General features: G+C 45.2%; 1 protein-coding gene across 3 annotated transcripts in view; it reads left to right on the top strand.

The window, feature by feature from the left end:
- The window catches only part of GSE1 (Gse1 coiled-coil protein), a 441,190-nt gene that overhangs the window by 42,375 nt on the left and 376,504 nt on the right, over positions 1–22,311 (top strand). Inside the window, exon 1 of one of the 3 annotated variants that reach the window (XM_081017741.1) lies at positions 18,530–21,053. The exons of 1 other annotated variant lie outside the window; for it this stretch is intronic. In XM_081017741.1, coding sequence (XP_080873867.1) covers positions 18,714–21,053 — 2,340 coding nt within the window. In that variant the 5' untranslated portion in view covers positions 18,530–18,713. Of the gene's footprint in view, positions 1–18,529; positions 21,054–22,311 lie in introns of those variants that run through there. One more of the 3 variants, XM_081017742.1, reaches the window with a different exon arrangement.

The raw sequence follows: 22,311 nt of genomic DNA on the forward strand, positions 1-22,311 counted from the left end.
TCTAATTTCCTCCCTTAAAATCACTAACTTCCGCCTGCTGTTGACAGTGTCATTGGACTGAGTCACTGCAAACTGCACTTGCTATTTTATTCCTGAGAAGCCTTCCATGTATTACTTATTTGGAAGTGCACAGCCCTCTGTGCTTGGGCATGCAACTTTACACTCTTTGAACCATTTCTGCATGAGCAATGTAAGGACAGATAGTAAACTTTGCAAAGTGTCCCTGTGCCACTTTGAGAAGGCTCTAAAGGGCAGGGCCACTTTGTCATGTTATTTCCAACAGGGGATTAGACTAGGTGTCAAAAATTGTGCGTGTTAATAGCGTGTGAAGTTTGGCATGCTTCAGGAAAACAGATTGCAGAATGGAGAGCTTTAAAGCATTTCTTCACAGCTTTGCCCCACATAAAAAGGTGGCTAACCAATTTCTTCCTGTATTGAGTAAAATGGAAAAGTTGCCTTTGAAAAAGCCACTAGTCTGGCTGTTTCTCCCTAGGAGGACTGTAGTAGTGACTCTGTCAATATTTGTGTGCTGTTGCTGACCCTTCTCGCTCAGTTTTGATAGAGTCTTTAGAACAGAGCAAACTGTGTCCCAGTTGATAGTGTTCATCTGTGGAGAATACCTGAGACCATGTTCATGATAAGCTGTTACTCTCACTGGTTTAAGGATGGTACAATAATTTTTGTTACCCTTCAGTTAATCAGAATTGCTGTTGTTCCCCCATTGTGCCTTATTGTATCCTCTTAGGAGCATAATGATAAACAGTGCATTAGATTATCACAGACTGCCCAAGTTACCATTTTCTCATTTTAATGTTTAATATCTTTTCCTCTTCTTTGCTTTCTCCCCTTTGCAATGACATTTACACACTGGGCATCTGATAAGAGACCAGAAGGCTTTCAGTGCTCTTGCCTAGAATGCAGGGGATATGAGTCCAGCTGATGAGTTGCTAAGTAGATGGTTCATTTGTACCTCCTTTAAAAGTTCAGGCAGTGGCTTTTTCTCTCCAAGACATTTACACAGCTGAGGCTTGCAGCCCTTACATTTTGGCACTCCAGGCAGTTACCCAGTTTGCCTTGATTGCTGGGCTGGCCCTACACATGGTTAGACTTATGTCTAACTTTTCACTTTTCAGAATGCCTCTGTGCACCACTCAAGGTCAGGCTACTTCTATTCAGATCAAGAAAGAATTCTTGATAGCTTAGTAAAACCTTCATTGTGGGACAAAAATACTCCTTGTGGGGAAAAGGATGAGCCTACATTTTTGCATAAAAAGTATCAGAACTGTGCAGTGCAAGGTATACAGTGGTGCCCCGCAAGACGAATGCCTCGCAAGACGGAAAACCCGCTAGACGAAAGGGTTTTCCATTTTTGAGTTGCTTTGCAGGACGAATTTCCCTATGGGCTTGCTTCGCAAGACGAAAATGTCTTGCGAGTCTTGAGGTTTTTTTTTCGCTTTTCCCCCCTTTATCTAAACTGCTAAGCCTTTAATAGCCTTTTAGCAGCTAATCCGCTAAGCCTTTAAGCCTTTAATAGCCGCTAAACCGCTAATAGCGCTAATCCGTTAAGCCGCTAATAGGGTTGCTTCGCAAGACGAAAAAAACGCTAGACGAAGACACTCGCGGAACGGATTAATTTCGTCTTGCGAGGCACCACTGTAGTAAGAACATAAGAAAAGCCTGCTGGATCAGGCCAAAGGCCCATCATCCAGCACTCTGTCCTCACAGTGGCAAGCAGAACCTCAGTGCAACTGCCTTCTCACCACTTGTGATTCCTGCAACTGGCATCCAGAAGCATACTGCCTCTGACAGTGGAAGTAGAAAATAGCCATCATGTCTAGTGGCCATTCAAGGTAAATTGAATGATCCCTTTTTAAAAAAAGCAACCCTTGATTAATTACCGGTACTTAACACTGCTGCCTATTTATCCATGTGATTGTAGCTTCTGTGTGAAGATTCTTGTACCAGGGATTGGCACTTGCTGCTTATGACTGTGTAGTCCACAAGCATGCTGACAAAGGCTTTCTGACAACAGTGTTCACATCCATGTCCTTGGAATTAAAAGCTGATTTGCCTTAATGGAACTGCTCATAGTTTTCTAAACTTCTTCGTTTTTCAATTACAGTTTGGGAGAATTTGGATAGTTTTTTTTGTTTTCGAAAGCATCGCAGTCATTCTTCTGCGTTGACAGAGCACTTTGGCATATGAACTTGGCACAGTGGAGATGAAAAGAGAATGCTTTAAAAACCTCACACCATACGGAGGCACTTGGCTGGCTTCAGCCTTTGCAGGCGGGATGCCACTCTCTGAGTCACAGCTGCATGCTGACCTTTGGACCATTTTTTACAGGAGAGGGCAAACATCTCCCCCTTGTAGGCTTTTTATCTAGATGGGCTCATTTTGTTTTGTTTTTATAAGATATTTATTAAGATTTTTTGAAATATTGCAGTAAAAATGAAAAAGAAAAGAGAAAAATACAAAATAAAAACAGTTAAAAACACACATATTTTCTATTCCTTATTTTCCTTTAGCTTGTTTCCCGGACCTCCTCGTACCTCCCTTTTTTGTATTCCACTTCAATTTATTGGTTCAGCAAATCCTTACCATTAGATTTTAACCCATTTATAACCCTTTTTTCATATTCTCTTAGAGCATTACAGCTGGAAACCGCTTAATTACTATCCAACATCATTCTATCATTCATTAATTTTACAATATTTCTGTAAATAGTCTTTAAATTTCTTCCAATCTTCTTCCACCGGCTCTTCTTCCTGGTCTCGGATTCTGCCAGTCATTTCTGCCAATTCCATATAGTCCATCACCTTCATCTGCCATTCTTCCAAAGTGGGTAGATCTTGTGTCTTCCAATACTTTTCAATGAGTATTCTTGCTGCTGTTGTAGCATACATAAAAAAAGTTCTGTCCTTCTTTGGCACCAATTGGCCGACAATGCCCAGAAGAAAGGCCTCTGGTTTCTTCAAGAAGGTCTATTTAAATACCTTTTTCAGTTCATTATATATCATTTCCCAGAAAGCCTTAATCCTTGGGCACGTCCACCAAAGGTGAAAGAATGTACCTTCAGTTTCTTTACATTTCCAGCATTTATTATCGGGCAAATGATAGATTTTTGCAAGCTTGACTGGGGTCATGTACCACCTGTATATCATTTTCATAATATTCTCTCTTAGGGCATTACATGCCGTAAACTTCATACCTGTGGTCCATAACTGTTCCCAGTCAGCAAACATAATATTATGTCCAACATCTTGTGCCCATTTAATCATAGCAGATTTCACCGTTTCATCCTGAGTATTCCATTTCAACAGCAAGTTATACATTCTTGACAAATTCTTAGTTTTGGGTTCTAACAGTTCTGTTTCTAGTTTTGATTTTTCCACCTGGAAGCCAATTTTCTTATCCAAATTATATGCCTCCATTATCTGATAATAATGAAGCCAATCTCTCACTTTGTTTTTTAGTTTCTCGAAACTCTGCAATTTCAATTTGTCTCCTTCTTGTTCCAAAATTTCCCAATATTTCGGCCATTTGGCCTCCATATTGAGCCTTTTCAGAGCTTTCGCTTCCATCGGTGACAACCACCTTGGGGTTTTATTTTCCAATAAATCCTTGTATCTTATCCAAACATTGAACAGTGCTTTCCTGACAATATGATTTTTAAATGCTTTATGTGCTTTGACCTTATCATACCATAAATATGCATGCCATCCAAATGGTCGGAGCAGGTTTTTGGGCAGATTTCTACTTTCTTTATCTTTGGTGCCATTCCTCTAGTTATCCATATTTGGTCAATTCTAATCCATGTCATCTTGGCTTCAGAAAAGAAGGTTCCCTCTCTTCCCAAGGGGTTCTTTACTTTCCAGATATCCACTAAGTCTATATTGTCTGTCATCTCAAAAAATGTTTTCGGTAGTCTGCCATCCTTGGTAACTACCTGTCTTTGTGCCTTATCCATGTTTGTAGATACTACTCCATTCATGTCCCCCATCAAAATCAAATTGTAATCCAAATAGTCCAGTAAAGTCTCGTGCAACTTTTTAAAGAATTCAGATTTCCCCTCATTCGGTGCATAAATTCCTACTATCAAGAATTTCTCTCCTTGAACTTGAATTTCAATTGCCAAAAATCTTCCTTGGTCATCTTTAAAAATTAATTTCGGTGATAGTCTCTCCTTTGCATATATCACAACTCCTCTTTTTTTAACTTTGTCAGATGAGATAAACTCCTGTCCCAATCTTTTATTAATCAGTAGTTTCCTGTGTAGCCTTGTTATATGTGTTTCTTGTAAACAAATCAAGTCCAATTGTTCCTTTTTTAGTAGATGAAAAACACTTTTTCTCTTTCGAGGGGAGTTCAAACCATTACAATTCCAGCTTAACAGTTGCAGAGCCATGATGGGGTTACTTCACTTTACCTCCAACTGCACCAAGTGTCTGTTCTTGTTCTGTAGATGGTGTCTCTTTCTCTGGGCCGTGCAATCCAAAAGATAAGTTTGCTATGTCTAGTATGCCTTTTGGCTCTTCTCCAGATTCCGCTTCTTTCTGTAGGTCTTCTTCGTGATCTTTCAAGAACCTGTCCTTATCATTAACTGATCTTATTTTTATCTTTCTTCCTTTGTATTTAAAGGATAGGCCTTGAGGAAATTCCCACCTGAAAAGAATTCTATTTCTTTTCAACAGGGCAACTAGGTCTCCGTAGTTAAACCTTAAGTCCAAAAGATGTTTTGGAATGTGCTTAAATATCACCACACTTGAGTCGTAAATTTCCAAAGTCTTTTGATAGTGCAAATTCAAAATTTTGTCTCTCTCTTCTTTTGTTCGAAGGGTAATCAAGCAGTCCCTCACCTTGTTCCTGCTTTGTCCTCTTCCAAGTCTAAATGCATTCACTATCTTAAATTCTTCCTTCCCCAAGTCCTGTTGCCAAAAGTCTGTAAATTCCTGTGTAAGAAAGTCAGCCAGGTTATCTTTCTCCCGTTCTGGTACAGCCCTGATTCTTAAATTTCTTTGTCTCTCTTTCAATTCAATCATAGACAATGTCAAATCGTGGTCCTCCAATTTCTTATATACTGGTGGTATCTTCTCTTGAATAGCAGTTGCAATATCTTTTGCTTCTTCGGCTATCTTTCGGGTCGAAGCAGATTCCTGTAATAATTTTTCAGTAGACTCTGTATTGGTGTTCACCTTCTGTCCCAAATTATTAATACTTGTAGTATTCAGATCAATTTTACCTGATGCTTCAGCTACTTGTTTATTAGTCTCAGCTACCTGCTTAGCTAAATTTTCCAAAGATTCATTAATTTTTCCAAGTGCATGTGCCAAAACGTCTTCGGACGACATAACTTTTGGTTTGACCTGTGGGGGTGCAGCCACTGATGTTCCAGATGCTCCAGATGTTGAAGCCCTTCGCTGCTGCGCAGTATCTGTCCGATAGTGTCTGCCAGACCTAGTAGTTTTTTCCTGCACCAGCTCTATCTTTCCTTTCCCATCTGCCATAACACTCTCATGAGAATTCAAGGTCGTTCCCACAGTTGAAAGTTTGTTTTGGAATGGAATTTTCCTCTAACCCAGTTGTTATTGTAACAATGTCCAGCCTCCTCTAGGGGGACACAGTAACAGCCAAAGCTTGCAACTTTTAAGAACAAAGATGGTCTTTATAAGTCCCCCAATTCACTTAAAAACAACAGTTTCAGTGCATTTGAACAGGATGCAGGAGAAGTCCAGGAGAAGCCAGGAGAAGTCCAAAAACACTGTATCTCTTCTGCAGAGTTAGCTGTCAAAAATCCTCTGCTTACCAATAGGCTTTCCACTGAACGGCATTCCTTGTCTAGGGGTAGTCCGTTCCCAGGTTTTAAGCAGCAGATTTTAGCTTCCTTTCCCCCCCTTTTTTGCAGGTAAATACAACTCAATCCGGAGGGGAGACCACTTTCCAGATGTTAAGATTTAAGTCTTTTTTCCAAACGTCTTTCTATGTTTCCGCTTTACAGTCTCTTTGCTTTGATCTATTTACAAGAAAGGAAGGCAGACTTCCTGGTTATACCTTCCCGCTTCGGTGCCGAATTAGCTGTTTTTTCTCCTTTTAAATCCAATTTAATCCTACTCACGGATAGTTGCTTTCAAAATCCAGTTATCCCAGGAAAAAGTCAGTGCTCTCCGATAACGGCTGTGCGGCTTCACTCCATGGAAGAAGCAGTCGACTCTCAGCACCGCGCCGCTCACCCCGTCCCGCTCCGGAGCCCTTAAAAGGGTCCCTTCGCAACTTGGGGGGGCGCAAATGGTGCCCGCCGAGTCCCCACGTTCACAGGCTTCCCCCGCCTGTGATTTTTAAAGGGTCCCCGCTTTGCCGCAGCGGTAAGACCCGATCCCGCGGAGCTGGTCCCTCTGAGAATCAGAGGGAATCCGCCATTAACGATGGCGCTGACCCGGAAGTCCTCTAGACGGGCTCATTTTGAGCCCTTCACCAGTACTTCCTCTGAGAATATCTGCATTTGCTGGTGCTGTTAGCTCCTGGTGGCTCTGCAATTCAAGGTGTATGCTCTTGGAAGCATTTGAGGAAACAAGTGTTTTACATCTTTATACTTTCTGCTATTTCACCCTATTTCAACCTACTGAAAGAAAACCAGCTGTTTTTTAAAATAATAATAGCAACAACAACAACAACAACAGTAATAATAATGGAGACTGCAATCAGTGTTCCCAAAATAATTCATTCAATATTTTTCTGCTGCTTTTTAGGCTACAATTAGCCAGCAAGTAACAAATGGTTCACTTAGTTAGGATCAATGTGACAAAATCAGTTTTCTGCTCCACTGTCACCACATATCCAGTCTGCAGAAGTAGTTCTAGAAGGCTGATCCAGTTTGAAAAGAATGAAAACCACACAAAGAAAGCTTCTATGATAACTTGGGAGGCCAAAAAACTGAAAGGTGAAGTGACTCCAGTTCTTAGCCTCCCCCAATCTGCCCTTCCCTCAGGTAGATACTTTATTTTGATGTGTTGCCTTCCAGAGGAGATTTGTCCTCTAGATGATGAGAGGGTAGCATTTTTTGATGCAGTCGCCAGAAAAGTGCTTTGCGGAGCAAAGAGACTGTGACAATCTGTGCTCAGCAACATCCCTCTCAGAGCCAGGATGCTGACAACAGTGCTCACGGCAGCATCCTGGCACCAGTGATGGCACAAGGGAGCACTGCAGTATCACGCCAGCTGTCTGGGATGCAACTGGACAGGTACTTTTTTTAGCATAATCAAAAAGGAGAGCATAGGAGGGGCTTTCAAAAAAGATACTCCATTGTTGAAGCTGTGGGTTCACCTTGCATGAGAGCACCACCATAACAAATGTAAACTAGTTTTGAACCATCACTCAGTTGTTGTTTTTTGAATGGGCAGTGTCTTCCCCAGCCTGTTCTTCCACACAAGGTTTTCCCCTGGAGATTTTAAAATGGCAATTTAGCATCAAAACACATCATCCTTCTTGAATTCTAGTGTCCAGAGATGAACTCTTTAGTCCAGGTGAATTTTCATCTAGAATTACTGTTGAAATGCACCCAAAAACCTGGAACGGGGGTTGAATATCACCTGTACAGTCCCTTCTAAATTCTGAATTGAAAACTTTCAGTGGCCATTCTGAAATCTGTCCATGCATTCATTTAATTTATGATATGAATACAATCATACTTACATGACAGCATTTTATGTTCTAGCAAAGTGAACTGGTGGTGACTGAGCAGGGAAAAGATGGTGGATAGCTTGATGAAGATGTTAACCCATTATGCAGATCTGTTAGAGAGCTAGAAAAGGTTCAGAAAAGGGGGTGGGAGAATCAAGACAGACAAAAGAAAGTACTTCTTCATGCCGTGTATAAACTATGGACTTCATTCCCACAAGGTGAATGAGATGCCAAATTGGATGGCTTTAAAAGAGGATTAGACAAATTAATTGGGGATTAGGTTAACAATGGCTACTAGCCAAGATGGCTGTGTTCTACCTCCACAGTTGCAGTATATTCCTGAATGCCAGTTACTGGAAATCACAAGTGTGGAGAGTGCTGTTGTGCTCAGGTTCTGCTTGCAGATGTCCCAGGGCATCTATTTGGCCACTGTGAAAACTGTCCTGAACTAGATGGGACTTTGGCCTGCTCCAGCAGGGCTCTTCCTATGCTTTTATGTCAGCCTTTCAGTGCCAAAATCATGTAAACAGACACGGACAAGAATGACTGCTCATAATTCATCAAAACTGCAAAATTCATAATGTAGTGAAAGGATTTGTGAGTGAACACATGCAGAGCTTTAATTTGACATAAAGATTAGAAATAACTGAATTGATTGATCTGCAACTAGAAATTACTGAAATTTGAACTGACAGCCGAGTTCCCCGTGAAACTTAATTGCTCATGCTCAGCAAAAACAATGGAATAAATTTATCCAGTGGGTTTTGTGCATACCCTGACCCATCTTTGCTGAGTGTTTCTGGTTAGCTTGTGTGAAGGGGGAGAAGAATGCTGCTGTTGACACAGTCTAAAATAACACTTTCAAGCCACAGCCTTCCTTTTTTGTGTAACACAAAAATGATACGAGCTGCTTTGGACAGAGTCTGACCATTGTTCTATCTAGTTGAGTACTGGTTACTTTGTAAGCAACTCTCCAAGATCCCAGAGAAAGGCCTTTCCTCGCCCTGCTAAGATCTTTTAACCAGAGACCCAGCCTTGGGCCTTCCTCATTCACTGCATGTTCTCTACCACTGAGCTATGCACTGAGCTCTCCCAAATACTTGGGGTTCTGCCATTAGGAGATTAATGGTCCATCTAGCAGTCACTGTTATCCTGCCTGGCTGCAGTGCTCCATGATCTCAAGCAGACACGTTTCCCACCCCTGCAATCCAAGAGGCTATATGTCAGCTTGGAAACAGACTGCTCTTTGGGAGATGTACCTAGCAGGCTTGCCTACAGCTTTGCTTGTGATAAAATTAGACTCTGACTGTGTCCAGGGGAATGTGTATTCTCACTGCTGTGGGCATAAAAAATAGGAAACCATTTGAAGGAGGAGCAAAGCAACCACCTTTGATTTGCAAACCAAACCACCTGTGCTTGTTTTTGTTTATTAACAGCATGTCCTTCTCTGGCAAGCTGACAGGCCAGCAAATGGCAGCACCTGTTTGCCGCTATTTTTCACCTCCGTCAGATCTCAGCTTTCTTCCCTTATAAATATTAAGGGGCAACCTCGGCATGACTTTTTGGACTAACGAAAGATGTCCTTTCTGTGCCTCTCATCCTTACTTCTGGACACAGCCATTCTGGCTGAACTCCCTGTGAACATGATATGTGGGCTTTGTGTATCAGATTCCTGGGAGTTACCTCTCTCTCTCTCTCTCCCTCTCCCCCCACCCTGTCAACTCTCTCCTTTGTTCAGTTTGTGCACAACCCAGATTTTGTCTTGCTGGGGTTGCATTCTCATGAATAAGGACCAATGGTAACTCTTATTCAGAAAACAATGAAGGTTCAATTTATATAGACACTGTTTCTTAAATAAGCAGAGGTATTCCATATCTCTGTAGGGGAGATCCCCAGGTCCCTTTTGCTGTTGCTCTCTGGCATGCCATGCATAGTTTCCAGTTAGCTGATTAATTGAAAAGTTACAGCTAATTTTGGCCAGTATTTAGGATATATCATTTCAGGGTTTGTTTAAAATATAAGTAATATTATAACCATAGACTGTAATAGTTTGTTTGTTTTTTTACTTATACAGTAACTTTAATTATTGGACTTCCAACTGTGTTTCTGAGCCAGATTAGATGGCCTCCTTAATAATAAAAAATAGTGACAAATTGAATTAAAGATGCCTTGGAGCACCCTGGTGGTCAGTCTGTGGCATTGCCTCTCTCTATTTCTAGTTGCTTTTATTCTTAAAGGCAAGGACAGAAACAGAAGAGCAGTGGAGCCCTGCCTGGGACTTGACAGAAGTGAAAGGCATTTAGCTAATGAAATCACCCAAGTGAATTAACGGAGCAAAGGAGTGCTCTGCAGTACTTGGCTGAAACGGGCACAACATTCAACTGACTTCCAGTCTTGGGACAGTCATGGGAAAACAAACCTGACATTCAGAGACTGTGCAGTTAATCACCAGCTCCGTTCCCTGACCCTACTTTCCAAAGCCTTATCTTTCCAAGCAAAGCTGCAGCATTTGAAAACCAGCCAAACTGTGTATGTGTCTGTGTTTTTTTTTTATAACAAAAAACTAGCTCCCCATCCCTACTGAAATAATGGGGCTGGAGACTGGTTTTTGCTTGTTTGTTTAATTTATTGAATTAATGAATTTGTATCCCAGCTTTCCAATTACTTGTATTAGGTGGCTTACATCAAAAGTGTAGCATCCATAAAAACCTTCAGAACAACAATAAAATCAACAACAGTGAGGCCAAAGCAATAAAAAGCATTAAAACCAATTAGAAAATCTCAATACCGAAAGGCAGAAGGAAGTAACCAGATTTTAAAGTTGAACAGCAGAGGTGCCAGGTGCATCTCTATAAGGAGGGCGTTTTGCAGATGCAGCACTGCAAATAATAATAAAAAGACCCTGTGTCCAGTTGCCACCTGTCTAATTTGCAAATAGCCATGTTTGTATAGAAGAAGGTGATTCTTTAGGCTACCCTGACCCCAGACCATTTAGAGCTGCATTGGAAAATACCAGGAATCAGTGTAGTTCCTTGGCTAGAGATACATGCTCAGAAATACTTATATTCCAAGTATCTCTATAATACGGGCATTTTGAGCCAGGGTTCAACAAAGTTTATTTGGTCCTAGAACCTTTTTTTTCGTTCCAAGGTGAAGTAATGTGACATGTGTATTAATAAAAATAGAGACAAAGGGCATCAGAGAGAATACAGAATGCTTTTCATTTTTCACAATAAATTACACTCATCCCTTGTATATCTGGCATTGGGGCATTCAGATCAGAGAACACGATATTGAGGTCGTCCTAAATCCTGCCGTGATCTGCTTATAACAACTAGACCTTACTTAAAGGGACAAAAACTATATAAGCTGCCCTTAAATCACCTTGCAAACCTTCCATTGCTTTTGGTTACCTTTGGATACCTTCAGAACAGATGTGGGGAACCTGCAGCCATTCAGATGTTGTTGGACTACAACTCCTATATTCCCTGAGCATTGTCCATGCTGTCTGATCCAACAACATCTGGAGAGCCATGGGTTTCCCATCCCTGCTGTAAATTAAAATCTGACACCCGCCCCCCCCAATGTAACAGTGTTTTTTTAAAGACCTCTTCCTTCCCTTTGCCAATCTCTGTTTTCAGCTAAACATTTGTTCCCGTGCCCTTCTCTGTTCCCAACCCACTCTTGAATACCAGGGCCACCTGCGAAGAAAGCTGAAATTTATCCCAGGAGGAGCAGTAGACTCTCTTCTCCTGAGTGTTTTCTGAGCTGATGTCATTCAATCTGTTTGATTTTGCAGCCAGTTGTTATGGGGAACATCACGCTTTCAGCACCATGAGCGATGACATTTTCCCCATGTGCAAAATGCAATGCAGCTGTTGTTAGAGGAGCAAAGGCTGCATCAGGGAGGCCAACTAGTTAAGACATGGGCGGATGCTGTCTGTGTGGGAAAGTAGTCAGTCAATCACCCATTTGGAGTTTACTGCAACTGAGGACTCCTCTGGCCCAGTTGTTCTTGCACTCTACAAATGAATGACAGGCTCTTCCAGGGGTCTCCTCTGGATCTTTTGCTTTGCTCTTGTGCTTCTCATCTTCAGTTGCCTTGGCCATGTACCTCTTCCATGGAGTACTGGTGAGGAGCCACAGGCACACAATTTGCATTCTGAAAGTTCAGTCCTGTTGTTTTTTCAGTTGTTTTTTAAAAGGAACACAGGTAGCAAGGGTGGGAAAGGGCTCATCCAGACTTTTTGCACTGAGCTTTCCAGGCACAGGTCCATGTTTTAAAGCTCTCTGTCCAAGCTGCTTTTTATTTGTCCCTGTGCTTTCTCTGGGGAAACCCATGTTTTACCACTGAATTGGAGCAAATGGCAATCCATGGAAAACCTGGTTGCTGTTTGCTCCAATTCAGTGGTAAAATACAGGTTTTCCTGAAGACAAAAAAACAAAGAAAAACAAAAACTGTGCTTGGACATGGAGCTTTAAAGCCCAGACCTGTGTCTAGAAATGTGGCACAAAAGGAAGCCTGGATGAACCCAAAGACTTACCTGAGACCTGGAGAACAGCTGTCACTCAATGACAGTGCACAATGTTTGGTGCGTCTGACCAGTGATCTGCCTTAGTATAAGATGACATTGTATGTCTTGGTAGTAATGGAGTTCATGGGGTTCCATGGCAATCTATGGGAGCATTGTTCATTTTTCTTTTGATTCATTTCTCTGAAACTGAGCTCAAAAGTGAATGCCACAAGGAAAAATCCCTGTTCTATTTTCTGAGGCTTTGTTTGTTTGTTTGTTTGTTTTTACTAAGGGAAGTTTACTGGGGGAAAGTTAGTTTGAAACCTCCATCTGCCAAAGAGGCAGACTTAATCACTGTGGGCACTAGTTGTTGGTGCCCCCTGGACTGGTTTTAAGTAAAAAGGCAGGCAGGGCAGGCGGGGGCTATTTGAGGGCAGGCTGAGACGAGTGGGGGCAGTGCTCCATTTCCCCTAAAGGACCAGCCTCCACTGACTGGGTGGCAATACTAGGCACAAAGTCTAACTTACAATTGGTGGTGTACTGTTCCCCCCAATGACCAAAATTCCCATGGTAATGGGAAGACATCCAAATGAATAAATGCTGTAGCAATAGGTGACATCAGCAACTGTCACATGGACTGGGTAAATGCATGTTGTAGTCATGAGAGATAAAAAACGTAGATACAGTAGTTTAAATGACGATGTCCTAGAACAGTTGATCATTAAACTGGCCAGAGGGGAGGCAACCCTGGACTTAAATGGTGCCCAGGACCTGGTATGTGATGTGTTGCTGTCCAGTTCAACATATATGTACTGTAAGTGGACAGTTGTATTCACTACAAATTGCAGAGCAGATTCCTGTACCTGAACTAATTTTCTCAGGAAGGGAGTTCGTGGAACTGAAGCAAGCAGCAGTAACAAGTGACAATTTCTAGGCCTTATTGACAAATTAAAAATGAACAAATCACCTGGTCCACATAGTATCTACCCAGTATGTTCTGAATTAGCTCTGATGATATTCTAAGAAGAATATGTAGCTTGTCTGTAAGGTCAGTCTCCATACCTGAAGGCTTCCCATAGGCATATGGTTGGTCATTGTGAGAACAGGGTGCTGGACCAGATGGACAGCCTTTCTTAAAGTTTAGGACTTCCAGGTCTAGGCTTTCTTTGAAGTGATTTTAGTCTAACCTTTCAAATTTCACAATTAATAATAATAATAATAATAATAATAATAATAAACTTTATTTATATCCCGCCCTCCCCAGCCAAAGCCAGGCTCAGGGCGGCTAACAACAATCAAATAATCAAACAATCAAATAATCCAACATTCTAAAACATTTCATTATAAAAATTAATTAAAATCAAATTAATGGCAACCGTTAAGCAAAGTTCTGTGCAGGTTGCCAGAGGAGGGAGTCAGGCTGGGCCCTGACCAAAGGCCTGGTGGAACAACTCTGTCTTGCAGGCCTTGCGGAAAGATGTCAGGTCCCGCAGGGCCCTAGTCTCTTGTGACAGAGCGTTCCACCAGATTGGAGCCGCAGCCGAGAAAGCCCTGGCCCTAGTTGAGGCCAGCCTAACCTCTCTGAGGCCTGGGACCTTCAGGATGTTTTTATTTGTAGACCGTAGGTTCCTCTGTGGGGCATACCAGGAGAGGCGGTCCCATAGGTACGAGACTGTATTAGCTGTAGACTTAACAATCCAGGACAGTTTTGTACCACCTGTGGCTAATTGCCATTTTCTCCCAGATGACTAGTGGATATGCTGGACCCCGGGTCCTCAAACAGCCAGATTAGTCTTCTTTTGGTGAAGGTCTGGCACAGTAGGCACAGAGGGCCATAGCTTCTCTTTCACCATCTCCCATTTTACGTGGTTGTTTTGATCCTGTTCTTCCTCTAAAAACTTCATGGAGGTGTACAGGGTCCCCCGTCCCATATTTTAGCCTCAGAAGTGCCTGTTCAGGATCATTATGGCTACATGCACATTAATGCATTTGTAACACAAAATTTTAGAATTTCTCAAAATGGAATTGTTCATGCTTTTACTCAAGGCTATGATGGCTACCAACCACAATGGCTGTGTTCTACCTCCATGGTCAGAATACCAATTGCAGGAAACTACAGGAGGGGAGAGTGCTGTTGTGCTTATCTCCTGCTTGCAGACTTCCCATGGGCATCTGGTTAGTCATTGTGAGAAAACTGGACTAGATGGGCCACTGGCCTGATCCAGTGGGGCTATTCTTAAGTTCAAAATGCTGCTTTTCAATCTTCTGTGTATTGTTTCTAGATCCTGCAATCCACAAGAGTGAGTGTGGTTGAATTGTGCGTATCTGAAAACCCTCCCCTTGATTAGGTTATCCAAGCCTTATCCGCCCTATCCATGTTCCATGTGAATGAAGAAGGAAATGGTGACTATGATCTTGGTATATGTCCACCCACAACATCATTGGTCCCATCCTTTGCTGAGACAACCTACTTGTTTTCAAATGGACACACTGTAGAATCCATCTGCCTTGAGCTTTTATTTTTGGATTGAAATCAGCTTCTCAGTAAGTGCTTTTCAGGGTGGGATTATGCAACAGGTCTATATTGTGTGTGAACTGCATAAAAAAGGTGCTCAGGAGCCATTGATTCTATAATAAAAGGTCATGAGTATGCAGCCCAAGAGTTGCCCCATGAGCTGTGAAGCAGTCGTTTGAATTTTGCTCTGACACTCTTATCCATTATATCACCCTGCATCTCTTTCTTGAGCATTGGTACAAGTAGTGCAGAGAGCATTCTGGTGTGTTGGGTGACCATGTTTTGTATTTTACAGAGGATAGTTCCCTATTTCAAGGGTTGTCAGAATACAGCCCTCTATTTGAAAGACTGCCACTTTCAAGTCTGATTTAAAAATGAAGAACCCTATGAAGGGAGAACAGGTGGGCCCTGAATTTGCCTATCAACCCTGGACAGAAGGCACACAGGTCGCCTGGCCCCAGTCTTCCCTACAGTGATGAGACTTATTGTATTCCTATTTAAATGGTAGTCGTTGTTTCTAAATTTGCAGCTATACTTATAAATTAGGACATGCAAATTTTATGCAAATCTCTTTTTTTAATGATGCAATTTCTCCTTTTAGGGCTCGTCCACACTTCACTTGTCCCATGCCTAAAAAGCATGGATCCAAGTGGTTTTCTGCTTGTCCCGGGCTTTCAGGGCATGGGTCCAAGTAGTTTTCTGTTTGCCCTGCTGCTTTCCCTAGCAAAACCCCTTCTTTACCGCTGAATCAGAGCAGACATCAATCCACAAAACTCAATTGACATTTCCTCCAATTTAATGGTAAAGAGTGAGTTTTCTGAGAAGTAAGTGATGGGGCAAGCAAAAATGTGGACAAGCCCCAAGGCAATGCATAAGAGGCCACCTTACTGGTGCCAAAATGAGGCTTTGCTAAGGCAGAAGAGAGCTAGTTGTGAAGGAAATGTGATCAGTTTTAAAAGATGTGAAAGTAAAAGTTGGTTAAAGTTTTCCAAAGTGCAAACACAGGAGAGTAATAACTGTTTTGCTGGGTCAGGCCATGGCCCATCTAGTTCTGCATTCTGTGTCTAATAGCAACCAGCCAGTTGGCCTTCAAAGCTCACATGGAAGGTATAAGGGTAAGAACCTGCCCCTAGAGTTGGTAATAGTTACATAAAAAAGGTAAAGGACCCCTGACAGTTAAGTCCAGTTGCAGACGACTCACTCTGGGGTTGCGGTGCTCATCTCGCTTTACAGGCCGAGGGAGCCGGCGTTTGTCCTCAGAGAGTTTTTCCAGGTCATGTGGCCAGCATGACTAAACCGCCTCTGGTGCAATGGAACACTGAAACCAGAGCAGTGCACGGAAACACTGTATACCTTACCGCCAGAGCGGTACCTATTTATCTACTTGCACTTTTTGGCATGCTTTTGAACTGCTAGGTTGACAGGAGCTGCTTATATACTACCTTGGTATATAGGGGCAGTAGCCACTGATAAACCATGTCGATCATGAAACTATTTCTTTTAAAACCCTAAAGCAATTGCCCATGGCCCCACTATACTTTGTTATAACCTTTTCCTTTCAGTCTACAAAGCTCTATAATGATGGGGAAACTAGCAACTTTTTGACATCTTGGGAAGTTATAGTGCAGATGGCTCTGGAATGAACTTACTCCTGTTCTGAGCAGGAAAGAATTGTGCTTAGTGGCTTTTTAAAAAAATGATACCCTCTACACCCTGATGTTGGGAAAGATGGAGGGCACAAGGAGAAGGGGACGACAGAGGACGAGATGGTTGGATAGTGTTCTTGAAGCTACCAGCATGAGTCTGACCAAAGTGCGGGAGGCAGTGGAAGACAGAAGTGCTCACAAAGAGTCGGACACGACTAAATGACTAAACAACAACAACAACATTCTTTTATTTGGCACAGAAAGAACTACTCCAGAGACAAAAGCTGCTGGGGTGCTTCCACATCAGCCTTTTTTTTTCTGGCGCTGATCTCAGCCATTCACTCAGTTTTTACAGAGAATCCAGATGGCATTGTTTCCAGATATAAGCTGTAGGTTGCTTGTCCTATTGTATGACATGGTTTGCAGCAATTTCCCTGACTTTAAGTGCAATTGCCATGCCACCCTTTGACGTAGTGACTTTGACAAAGTGCTGTTGACTCATCTAGTGTGGAAGTGAGGTCAGTGACCATGACACAGTTTGTGATGGCATTGCTGAAACCTGGATCTCTGCTTTCTTTGCTTTACAACTGGGATGGGAAGCCTTATTTTTTTAACCCAAGGGCTGAATTGCCCCCTGGGCAAGCTTCTGGAGGCCACATCCTGGGGTGGGTGTGGCCAGAGGCAAAAGCAAGTAGAGCAATGCATATGACTCTTACTTTGTATAGCAGACTGCATTCCAGCCATGCCAAAGTCAGAGGTTTCTACAGTCACACACCCCTCTCTGTGCTCCAAGAAGGCAAGGAAGAGGCATGATCACAGTTCGAGGACATATTTCAGTTATGCAAGAGCACTACATGAGGGCATTGGAGCAGGGCTGGTGATGGGTGTGGCCTAGGGAGAGGGGTTGTGACCTGTCAAGAGTCTCAAGAGCCATTTAGAGACACTGGCTGTTCTGCATCTTGCCTGTACAGTTTCCTTTTGCACCACCACTATTTCTTGTTGATGCCCATCAAGCCCTTTCCCACAGGTCAGAGTTTTGCGGATCTGCTGAGAGAGGAGGCAGGGAATTAAATTTGGTTCCCAAACATCTGATTGGGGGTGGTGGCAGGATTTTTGTCTGTGTTGGCCGGATGTTCCTCCATTGCTTTTCATTTTAAAACAGAATAATGAATATGTAGAAATAAAAATGAGCCCTTAATTTGCAAATGCTCTAACAGTTGGGCAGAGCTCTCCCGATGGGACTACAGCTCCCATCATTCCTGCTCACTGGACATGCCAGCTGGAGCTGATAGGAGTTGTAGTCCAAACGCATCTGGAGGGCACCTTCTTTGTTCAGCAATGTTTCCCCAGTGTTACAGCATTATTGGGGGGCTATAAAGCCAGAACATTTGTGGTATAAAAAGTTTGGGGAATTCAGCAGGAAGTGATGCACTGATTGGATATGAAGCTGTGCCACCACCCCAAAAAATTTGCAGGCTGAAATGGTATTGAAAGTGGGATGATAGCATTATGAGCACAAATATTATTAATGTGTAATAGAAAGAACTTAATAGGTAACTAGTCTTTGCTCCCGTTTGACAGATGAGAAAAGCAGAGGCTGAAGCAGTTGTACAGTCCAACAAACCACTCCAAGTCTTTAGTAAGAACTGGAACTTGAATGTTGCAGGTCCAAATGCAAACAAGAATCTTTCTACAGCCGCACGAACCTCTTTATATTCTTTCGGCTTCAGAAAGGTCTTGTGACTCTGGGCAGGCGACGGCCGCGAAGCTCCTCCGAAGCGGGGCTTTCCTTGTGTGATCGTTGGCCGCGAGCCTGAGCAAGGAGGGAGAAGAAGCCCTCCCTCCCTCCTCCCCCCAATGCAGATTTTGGCGCGCGGGGTGGGGGAGAGACAGGCGAGGGGGCTGGTTTATTGTGGAAGCCGCCGCTGCTGGTGGCGCGGAGGAGACCCACCTCCAGGGAGGGAGGGAGATGGCGCTACCGAGTTCGCAGCCAAACTTTGCACAAGAGGCGGCTGCTGCTCCTCCACCCGGCCGAAGTTAGCTCTGGAGCGGGACGCGGCTGGCAACCGTCTCCAGCCTTTGCCCGCAGGAGCGCCCCACGCCAAAAAACAACCCCCCTCCGCCAGCAGCAGCCCGGATCCCAGTCCCTTCCCACCCATTCCTAAAGTGGCGGCGACGGCGGCAGCAGCAGCAGCAGCAGCAAGTCTGCAGATGGGAACCAACTAATCGCAGCCAACTCCGGCCGCCCGTCTCCCTCCCAGAGCGTGTCCGGCCACCCGGCGCCTGCAGGATGAGCGATCAGCCCTGGGGAGCCTCCCGCAGCCGCCGCTCCCGACCGGGCGGGGACTACCCGAGGGCAAAATGAGCGATTATCCGGAGAAGGAGGCGCCGATCTCGCGCAAGCAGCGCTTGATGGCCGCGATCGCGTCCGGGGACGAGCGTGCAGGAGCAGCGGCGAGTGGCAGCTGCTGTCGTGCCGAGTCCCCGGCGGCGTTGGCGGCGGCTGCCTCCGCCTCCTCCGACGCGGCGCTCTGCTGCTTCATCTGCGGCGGCGGGATCAGCCGGGGCAAGGAGCTGAAGCTGCAAGTGAAGTACCCCCGCGACAACCAGCCTTTTTTCCCTTTCCTGCAGCACCAGGAGCCGGCGCCCGGGGCGCAGGAGGTGACTCCGGAGGGCTGCGCCGTGGTGTGCGCCGTCTGCCGCTGCTTTCTGGCGGAGCAGTGGGACTCCTTCGAGAGGACGCGCACGCCGGTGGAAAAGCGCATGTATTGGCTGAAGCGGCCCTACCAGTGCGACGGGCCGGCGGGGGGGCCCGGCGGGCTGCGCAGGGGCCCCCAAGAGTGGAACCTCTCCTACGTGCTGGGCGCCGACGACGAGCGGCGTCCTAGTAGCAGCAGCGGCCGGAGCCAGCCGGCCGACGACGACGAGGAAGAAGGTTGCGGCGCCGGCGGCGAAGACTCTGAGCTTTCCTCTCTCTCTGACGCCGGTAACCTCTCGGAGCCTGACCTGCGTTCCCCCAGCCGGAACAGCGGCGCCAAAGGCAGTCCGGGTTACTGGCGCGTCAAAGAGCGCGCGGTGCCAAGCGCGCACATGGGGAGCCGCGCCAGTTACCGCGAGTGGAACCAGCCGCCGCCGCCACCCCCAGAGGAGGCGGCGATGGCGGCGGCCCCCTTGCGCCCGGGGAACGGGCTGCCACCGGCAGAGAAGCCTCGGAGGAAGAGGCAGCGGCGGGCAAGACTCTGGGGAGCCGAGGCGCCGATTTGGAGAGCTGCTCATGGCGCGCCAGGAGGCAGCGGCGGGAGCGCACCGGGGGCCTTCAATACAGCAGGAAGAGGCGACGGGTTGGTGGGCAAGCGACCCCCGGGGGAAAGTGGCCGAGAGCTTTCCAGTTACTGCTCCTCCGAGGAGAGCGAGATCAATATCACCAGCGACGAGGAGCAAAAAGAGAATGGCAGCGCCCTCCTAGCCCCCAGACCTCTCTGGGGGGCAGAGCCGCCATCGGTAGGAGAAGTCGTTTGCTACGTTTGCGGCTCCCTCTTGACGTCTACTTCCCAGCACAGGATTCACGTGCAAAAGCAGGAGAAAGCCTCTAAGGCGCCTTTCTTCCCCTTCCTGTGGTTGCACAGCCCTCCTCCGGGGGCTTTACCCATCAGCACCGCTGGTAGCACCTTAGTGTGTTCTTGCTGCTTCGCTTCCCTCATGCAGCAGTGGCAAAGCTTTGAGTTGGCCAACGTGCCTGTCCTGCAGCGGCTCTATGTAGTACCTCTGAACGCTGTAGCCCCCAAGGCTAAGAGGGAGACTCTTCCAAGAGAGGAGGTAGTGCCTGGACCCCTGCAGCTTCTCCAGGAAGCATGCTACCTCTGTGGGGAGGATTGCACCAAGGATGGCCGGTCAGTCTCTGCCAAGATCACCAATGGTAATGCCAAAACAACCATGCACTTCCCCTTCCTCAGCCTCCTTCCTTGCCCTCCCAATGCCAAAGGTCTCAACAAGCACTGGGAGGTCCATAGCTGTCGGAAATGTTATGGTGTGCTGCAGGACCTGTGGGCCATGTACCGGGCTTGCCACAATGAGGAGTTCATCACTTCGGTGCAGAGCTTCCTGGGCAGGTATCACCAGGTCTTTTCAGCTGGGGAGTCCAACAGCATTGCCCGGCATCCTGGTTTGGCCAAAGTGGGCTTGGTGTCCATTTGCTACATCTGTGGAGCTGAACTGGGAGCAGGGAAGGAGTTTCACATCAGTGTCAACCCTCCAGGCCGCTTTGGTGAGAAGGAGCCATTCTTCCCATTCCTCACAGTTTACCCACCAGCTCCTCGGGCTAGGCCTGTCGATTCAACTGGAATAGTGGCCACATGTGTGCTCTGTTACCATGATCTCTTGGGGCAGTGGATGCAGCATGAAAGCAACCATTCCCCCCATCCAAGCAGCGCCTGGTCCAGGCAGTACAAAGTGGAGACTTTTGTCTGCTTCTTCTGCAGGCAAGAGAAGAAACGATGCCTTGGATTAAAAGCGGTGCAAGTTGCCAGGCTGCCAGTGTTCCTGTGCTCTTTACGGGTGCCTAGCAGCTTGCTGGTGGATGACGGTAAGCAGCTGACCATCGGAGCATGCGCTGAGTGTTCCGTACTGGTGCTGGCTGGCAAAAACACAGTGTCCAGAGATCTCTTTGCTGCACCTGCAATGGCACCAGCTTCTCTCCAAAAGGTAAGCTGCCTGGTTGACCTTCCAGTGGAACTGGAATTATCTGCTGTTGCTCTTCTGCGAGCTTTGGCTGGAGACAGGTGCCAAACTGTTGCTTTCTAGCAAACCAGCCGCTCCAGAGTCATTGACCTCATGACTCTTAAAAACCCCACCATGGATCTCTGTCAAGGTGCTTGGGAGAACTGTAAGCATGTCTCTCCTTTTTTTAAGCAAGCACTGGCTGCTGGAAGGCTTTCTCTTAGGTGACTCACTCAAGACCAGAAGCTAACAAGAATTCTAATGCTGGTGCCATTCTACTCCTGCTACAAAATCCTATTAGGGATTAGCTTCAACATTAGTTTTTTAGAGCCTTAAGAGAACTCCACAGTTTCCCAACTATGATGCAAAGTGCTTTTTTCCTGAGGTGTTTTTCTGTTAATGGGCATATCAGGTGGTCCCCCCCCCCCCGTGCTAATTCATGTATCTTCAGAATACAGGAACAACAGCTGGAAAGAATCCCAGAAGCAGAGCCATGGTAGGCTGTGGCAGCGCAATGCAGAGTTCCATGTCACAATGAACTAATTAGTAGTGCACAGGACTTTCTGAAGGGCACTCCCATGCACACTTATGGTTTAGGTGCCTTAAAAGAGTGAATCTACAGAAGTTAGTAGTTCACCAAATGTGGGCTAAAAGCCGTCCCCTCTCCTTCATGGCTGTTTTGCTCAGCATTTAAATGTTCTTGTCCAGTTTGTCACTTATGCTAGGAATTTGTGGCTTAACAAGAAAACATTTGTAAATCATACTTGCCTAATAGCCTGAAGGCAGGTCCTCAGGTGGCTGAGTGGCTGTTAGAAAGCTGATTATAGTGCTTTTAGTGCTTTTTATTTTATATACTAGCTATTTACATTTCTCTAGTTGCTTAGTCTTCCAGGTGTGCAGTTCAGCTCCACAGTGTGCAGATGTCCCGATGCTTGTCTAGCAGCAGATTCCAAAGCATTATGGGTAAGGGGGGGTCTAATCCCTGCCAGTCAGTTCAGTGTGGAAGGTGGGAAAGTAATGGGAGTCAGGCTTCCAAATAAACATGTGAGCAACCAGGAACGCCAGTAGATATATTTCTATACCGTCCTTAATCCAAGGATCACAGGGTGGTTTACCATATAAAAACAAGAAAATGCATGACATAGTAACAAAAACAATAATAGATCATGGATTGTTTAATTAGATAAAGGCCTGAGAAAAGAGGAATGTTTTTGCCTGGTGCCTAAAGATATGCAACAAAGGT

Source organism: Podarcis pityusensis (assembly GCF_964106645.2).
Source record: "Podarcis pityusensis genome assembly, chromosome: 8".
Taxonomy (NCBI): domain Eukaryota; kingdom Metazoa; phylum Chordata; class Lepidosauria; order Squamata; family Lacertidae; genus Podarcis; species Podarcis pityusensis.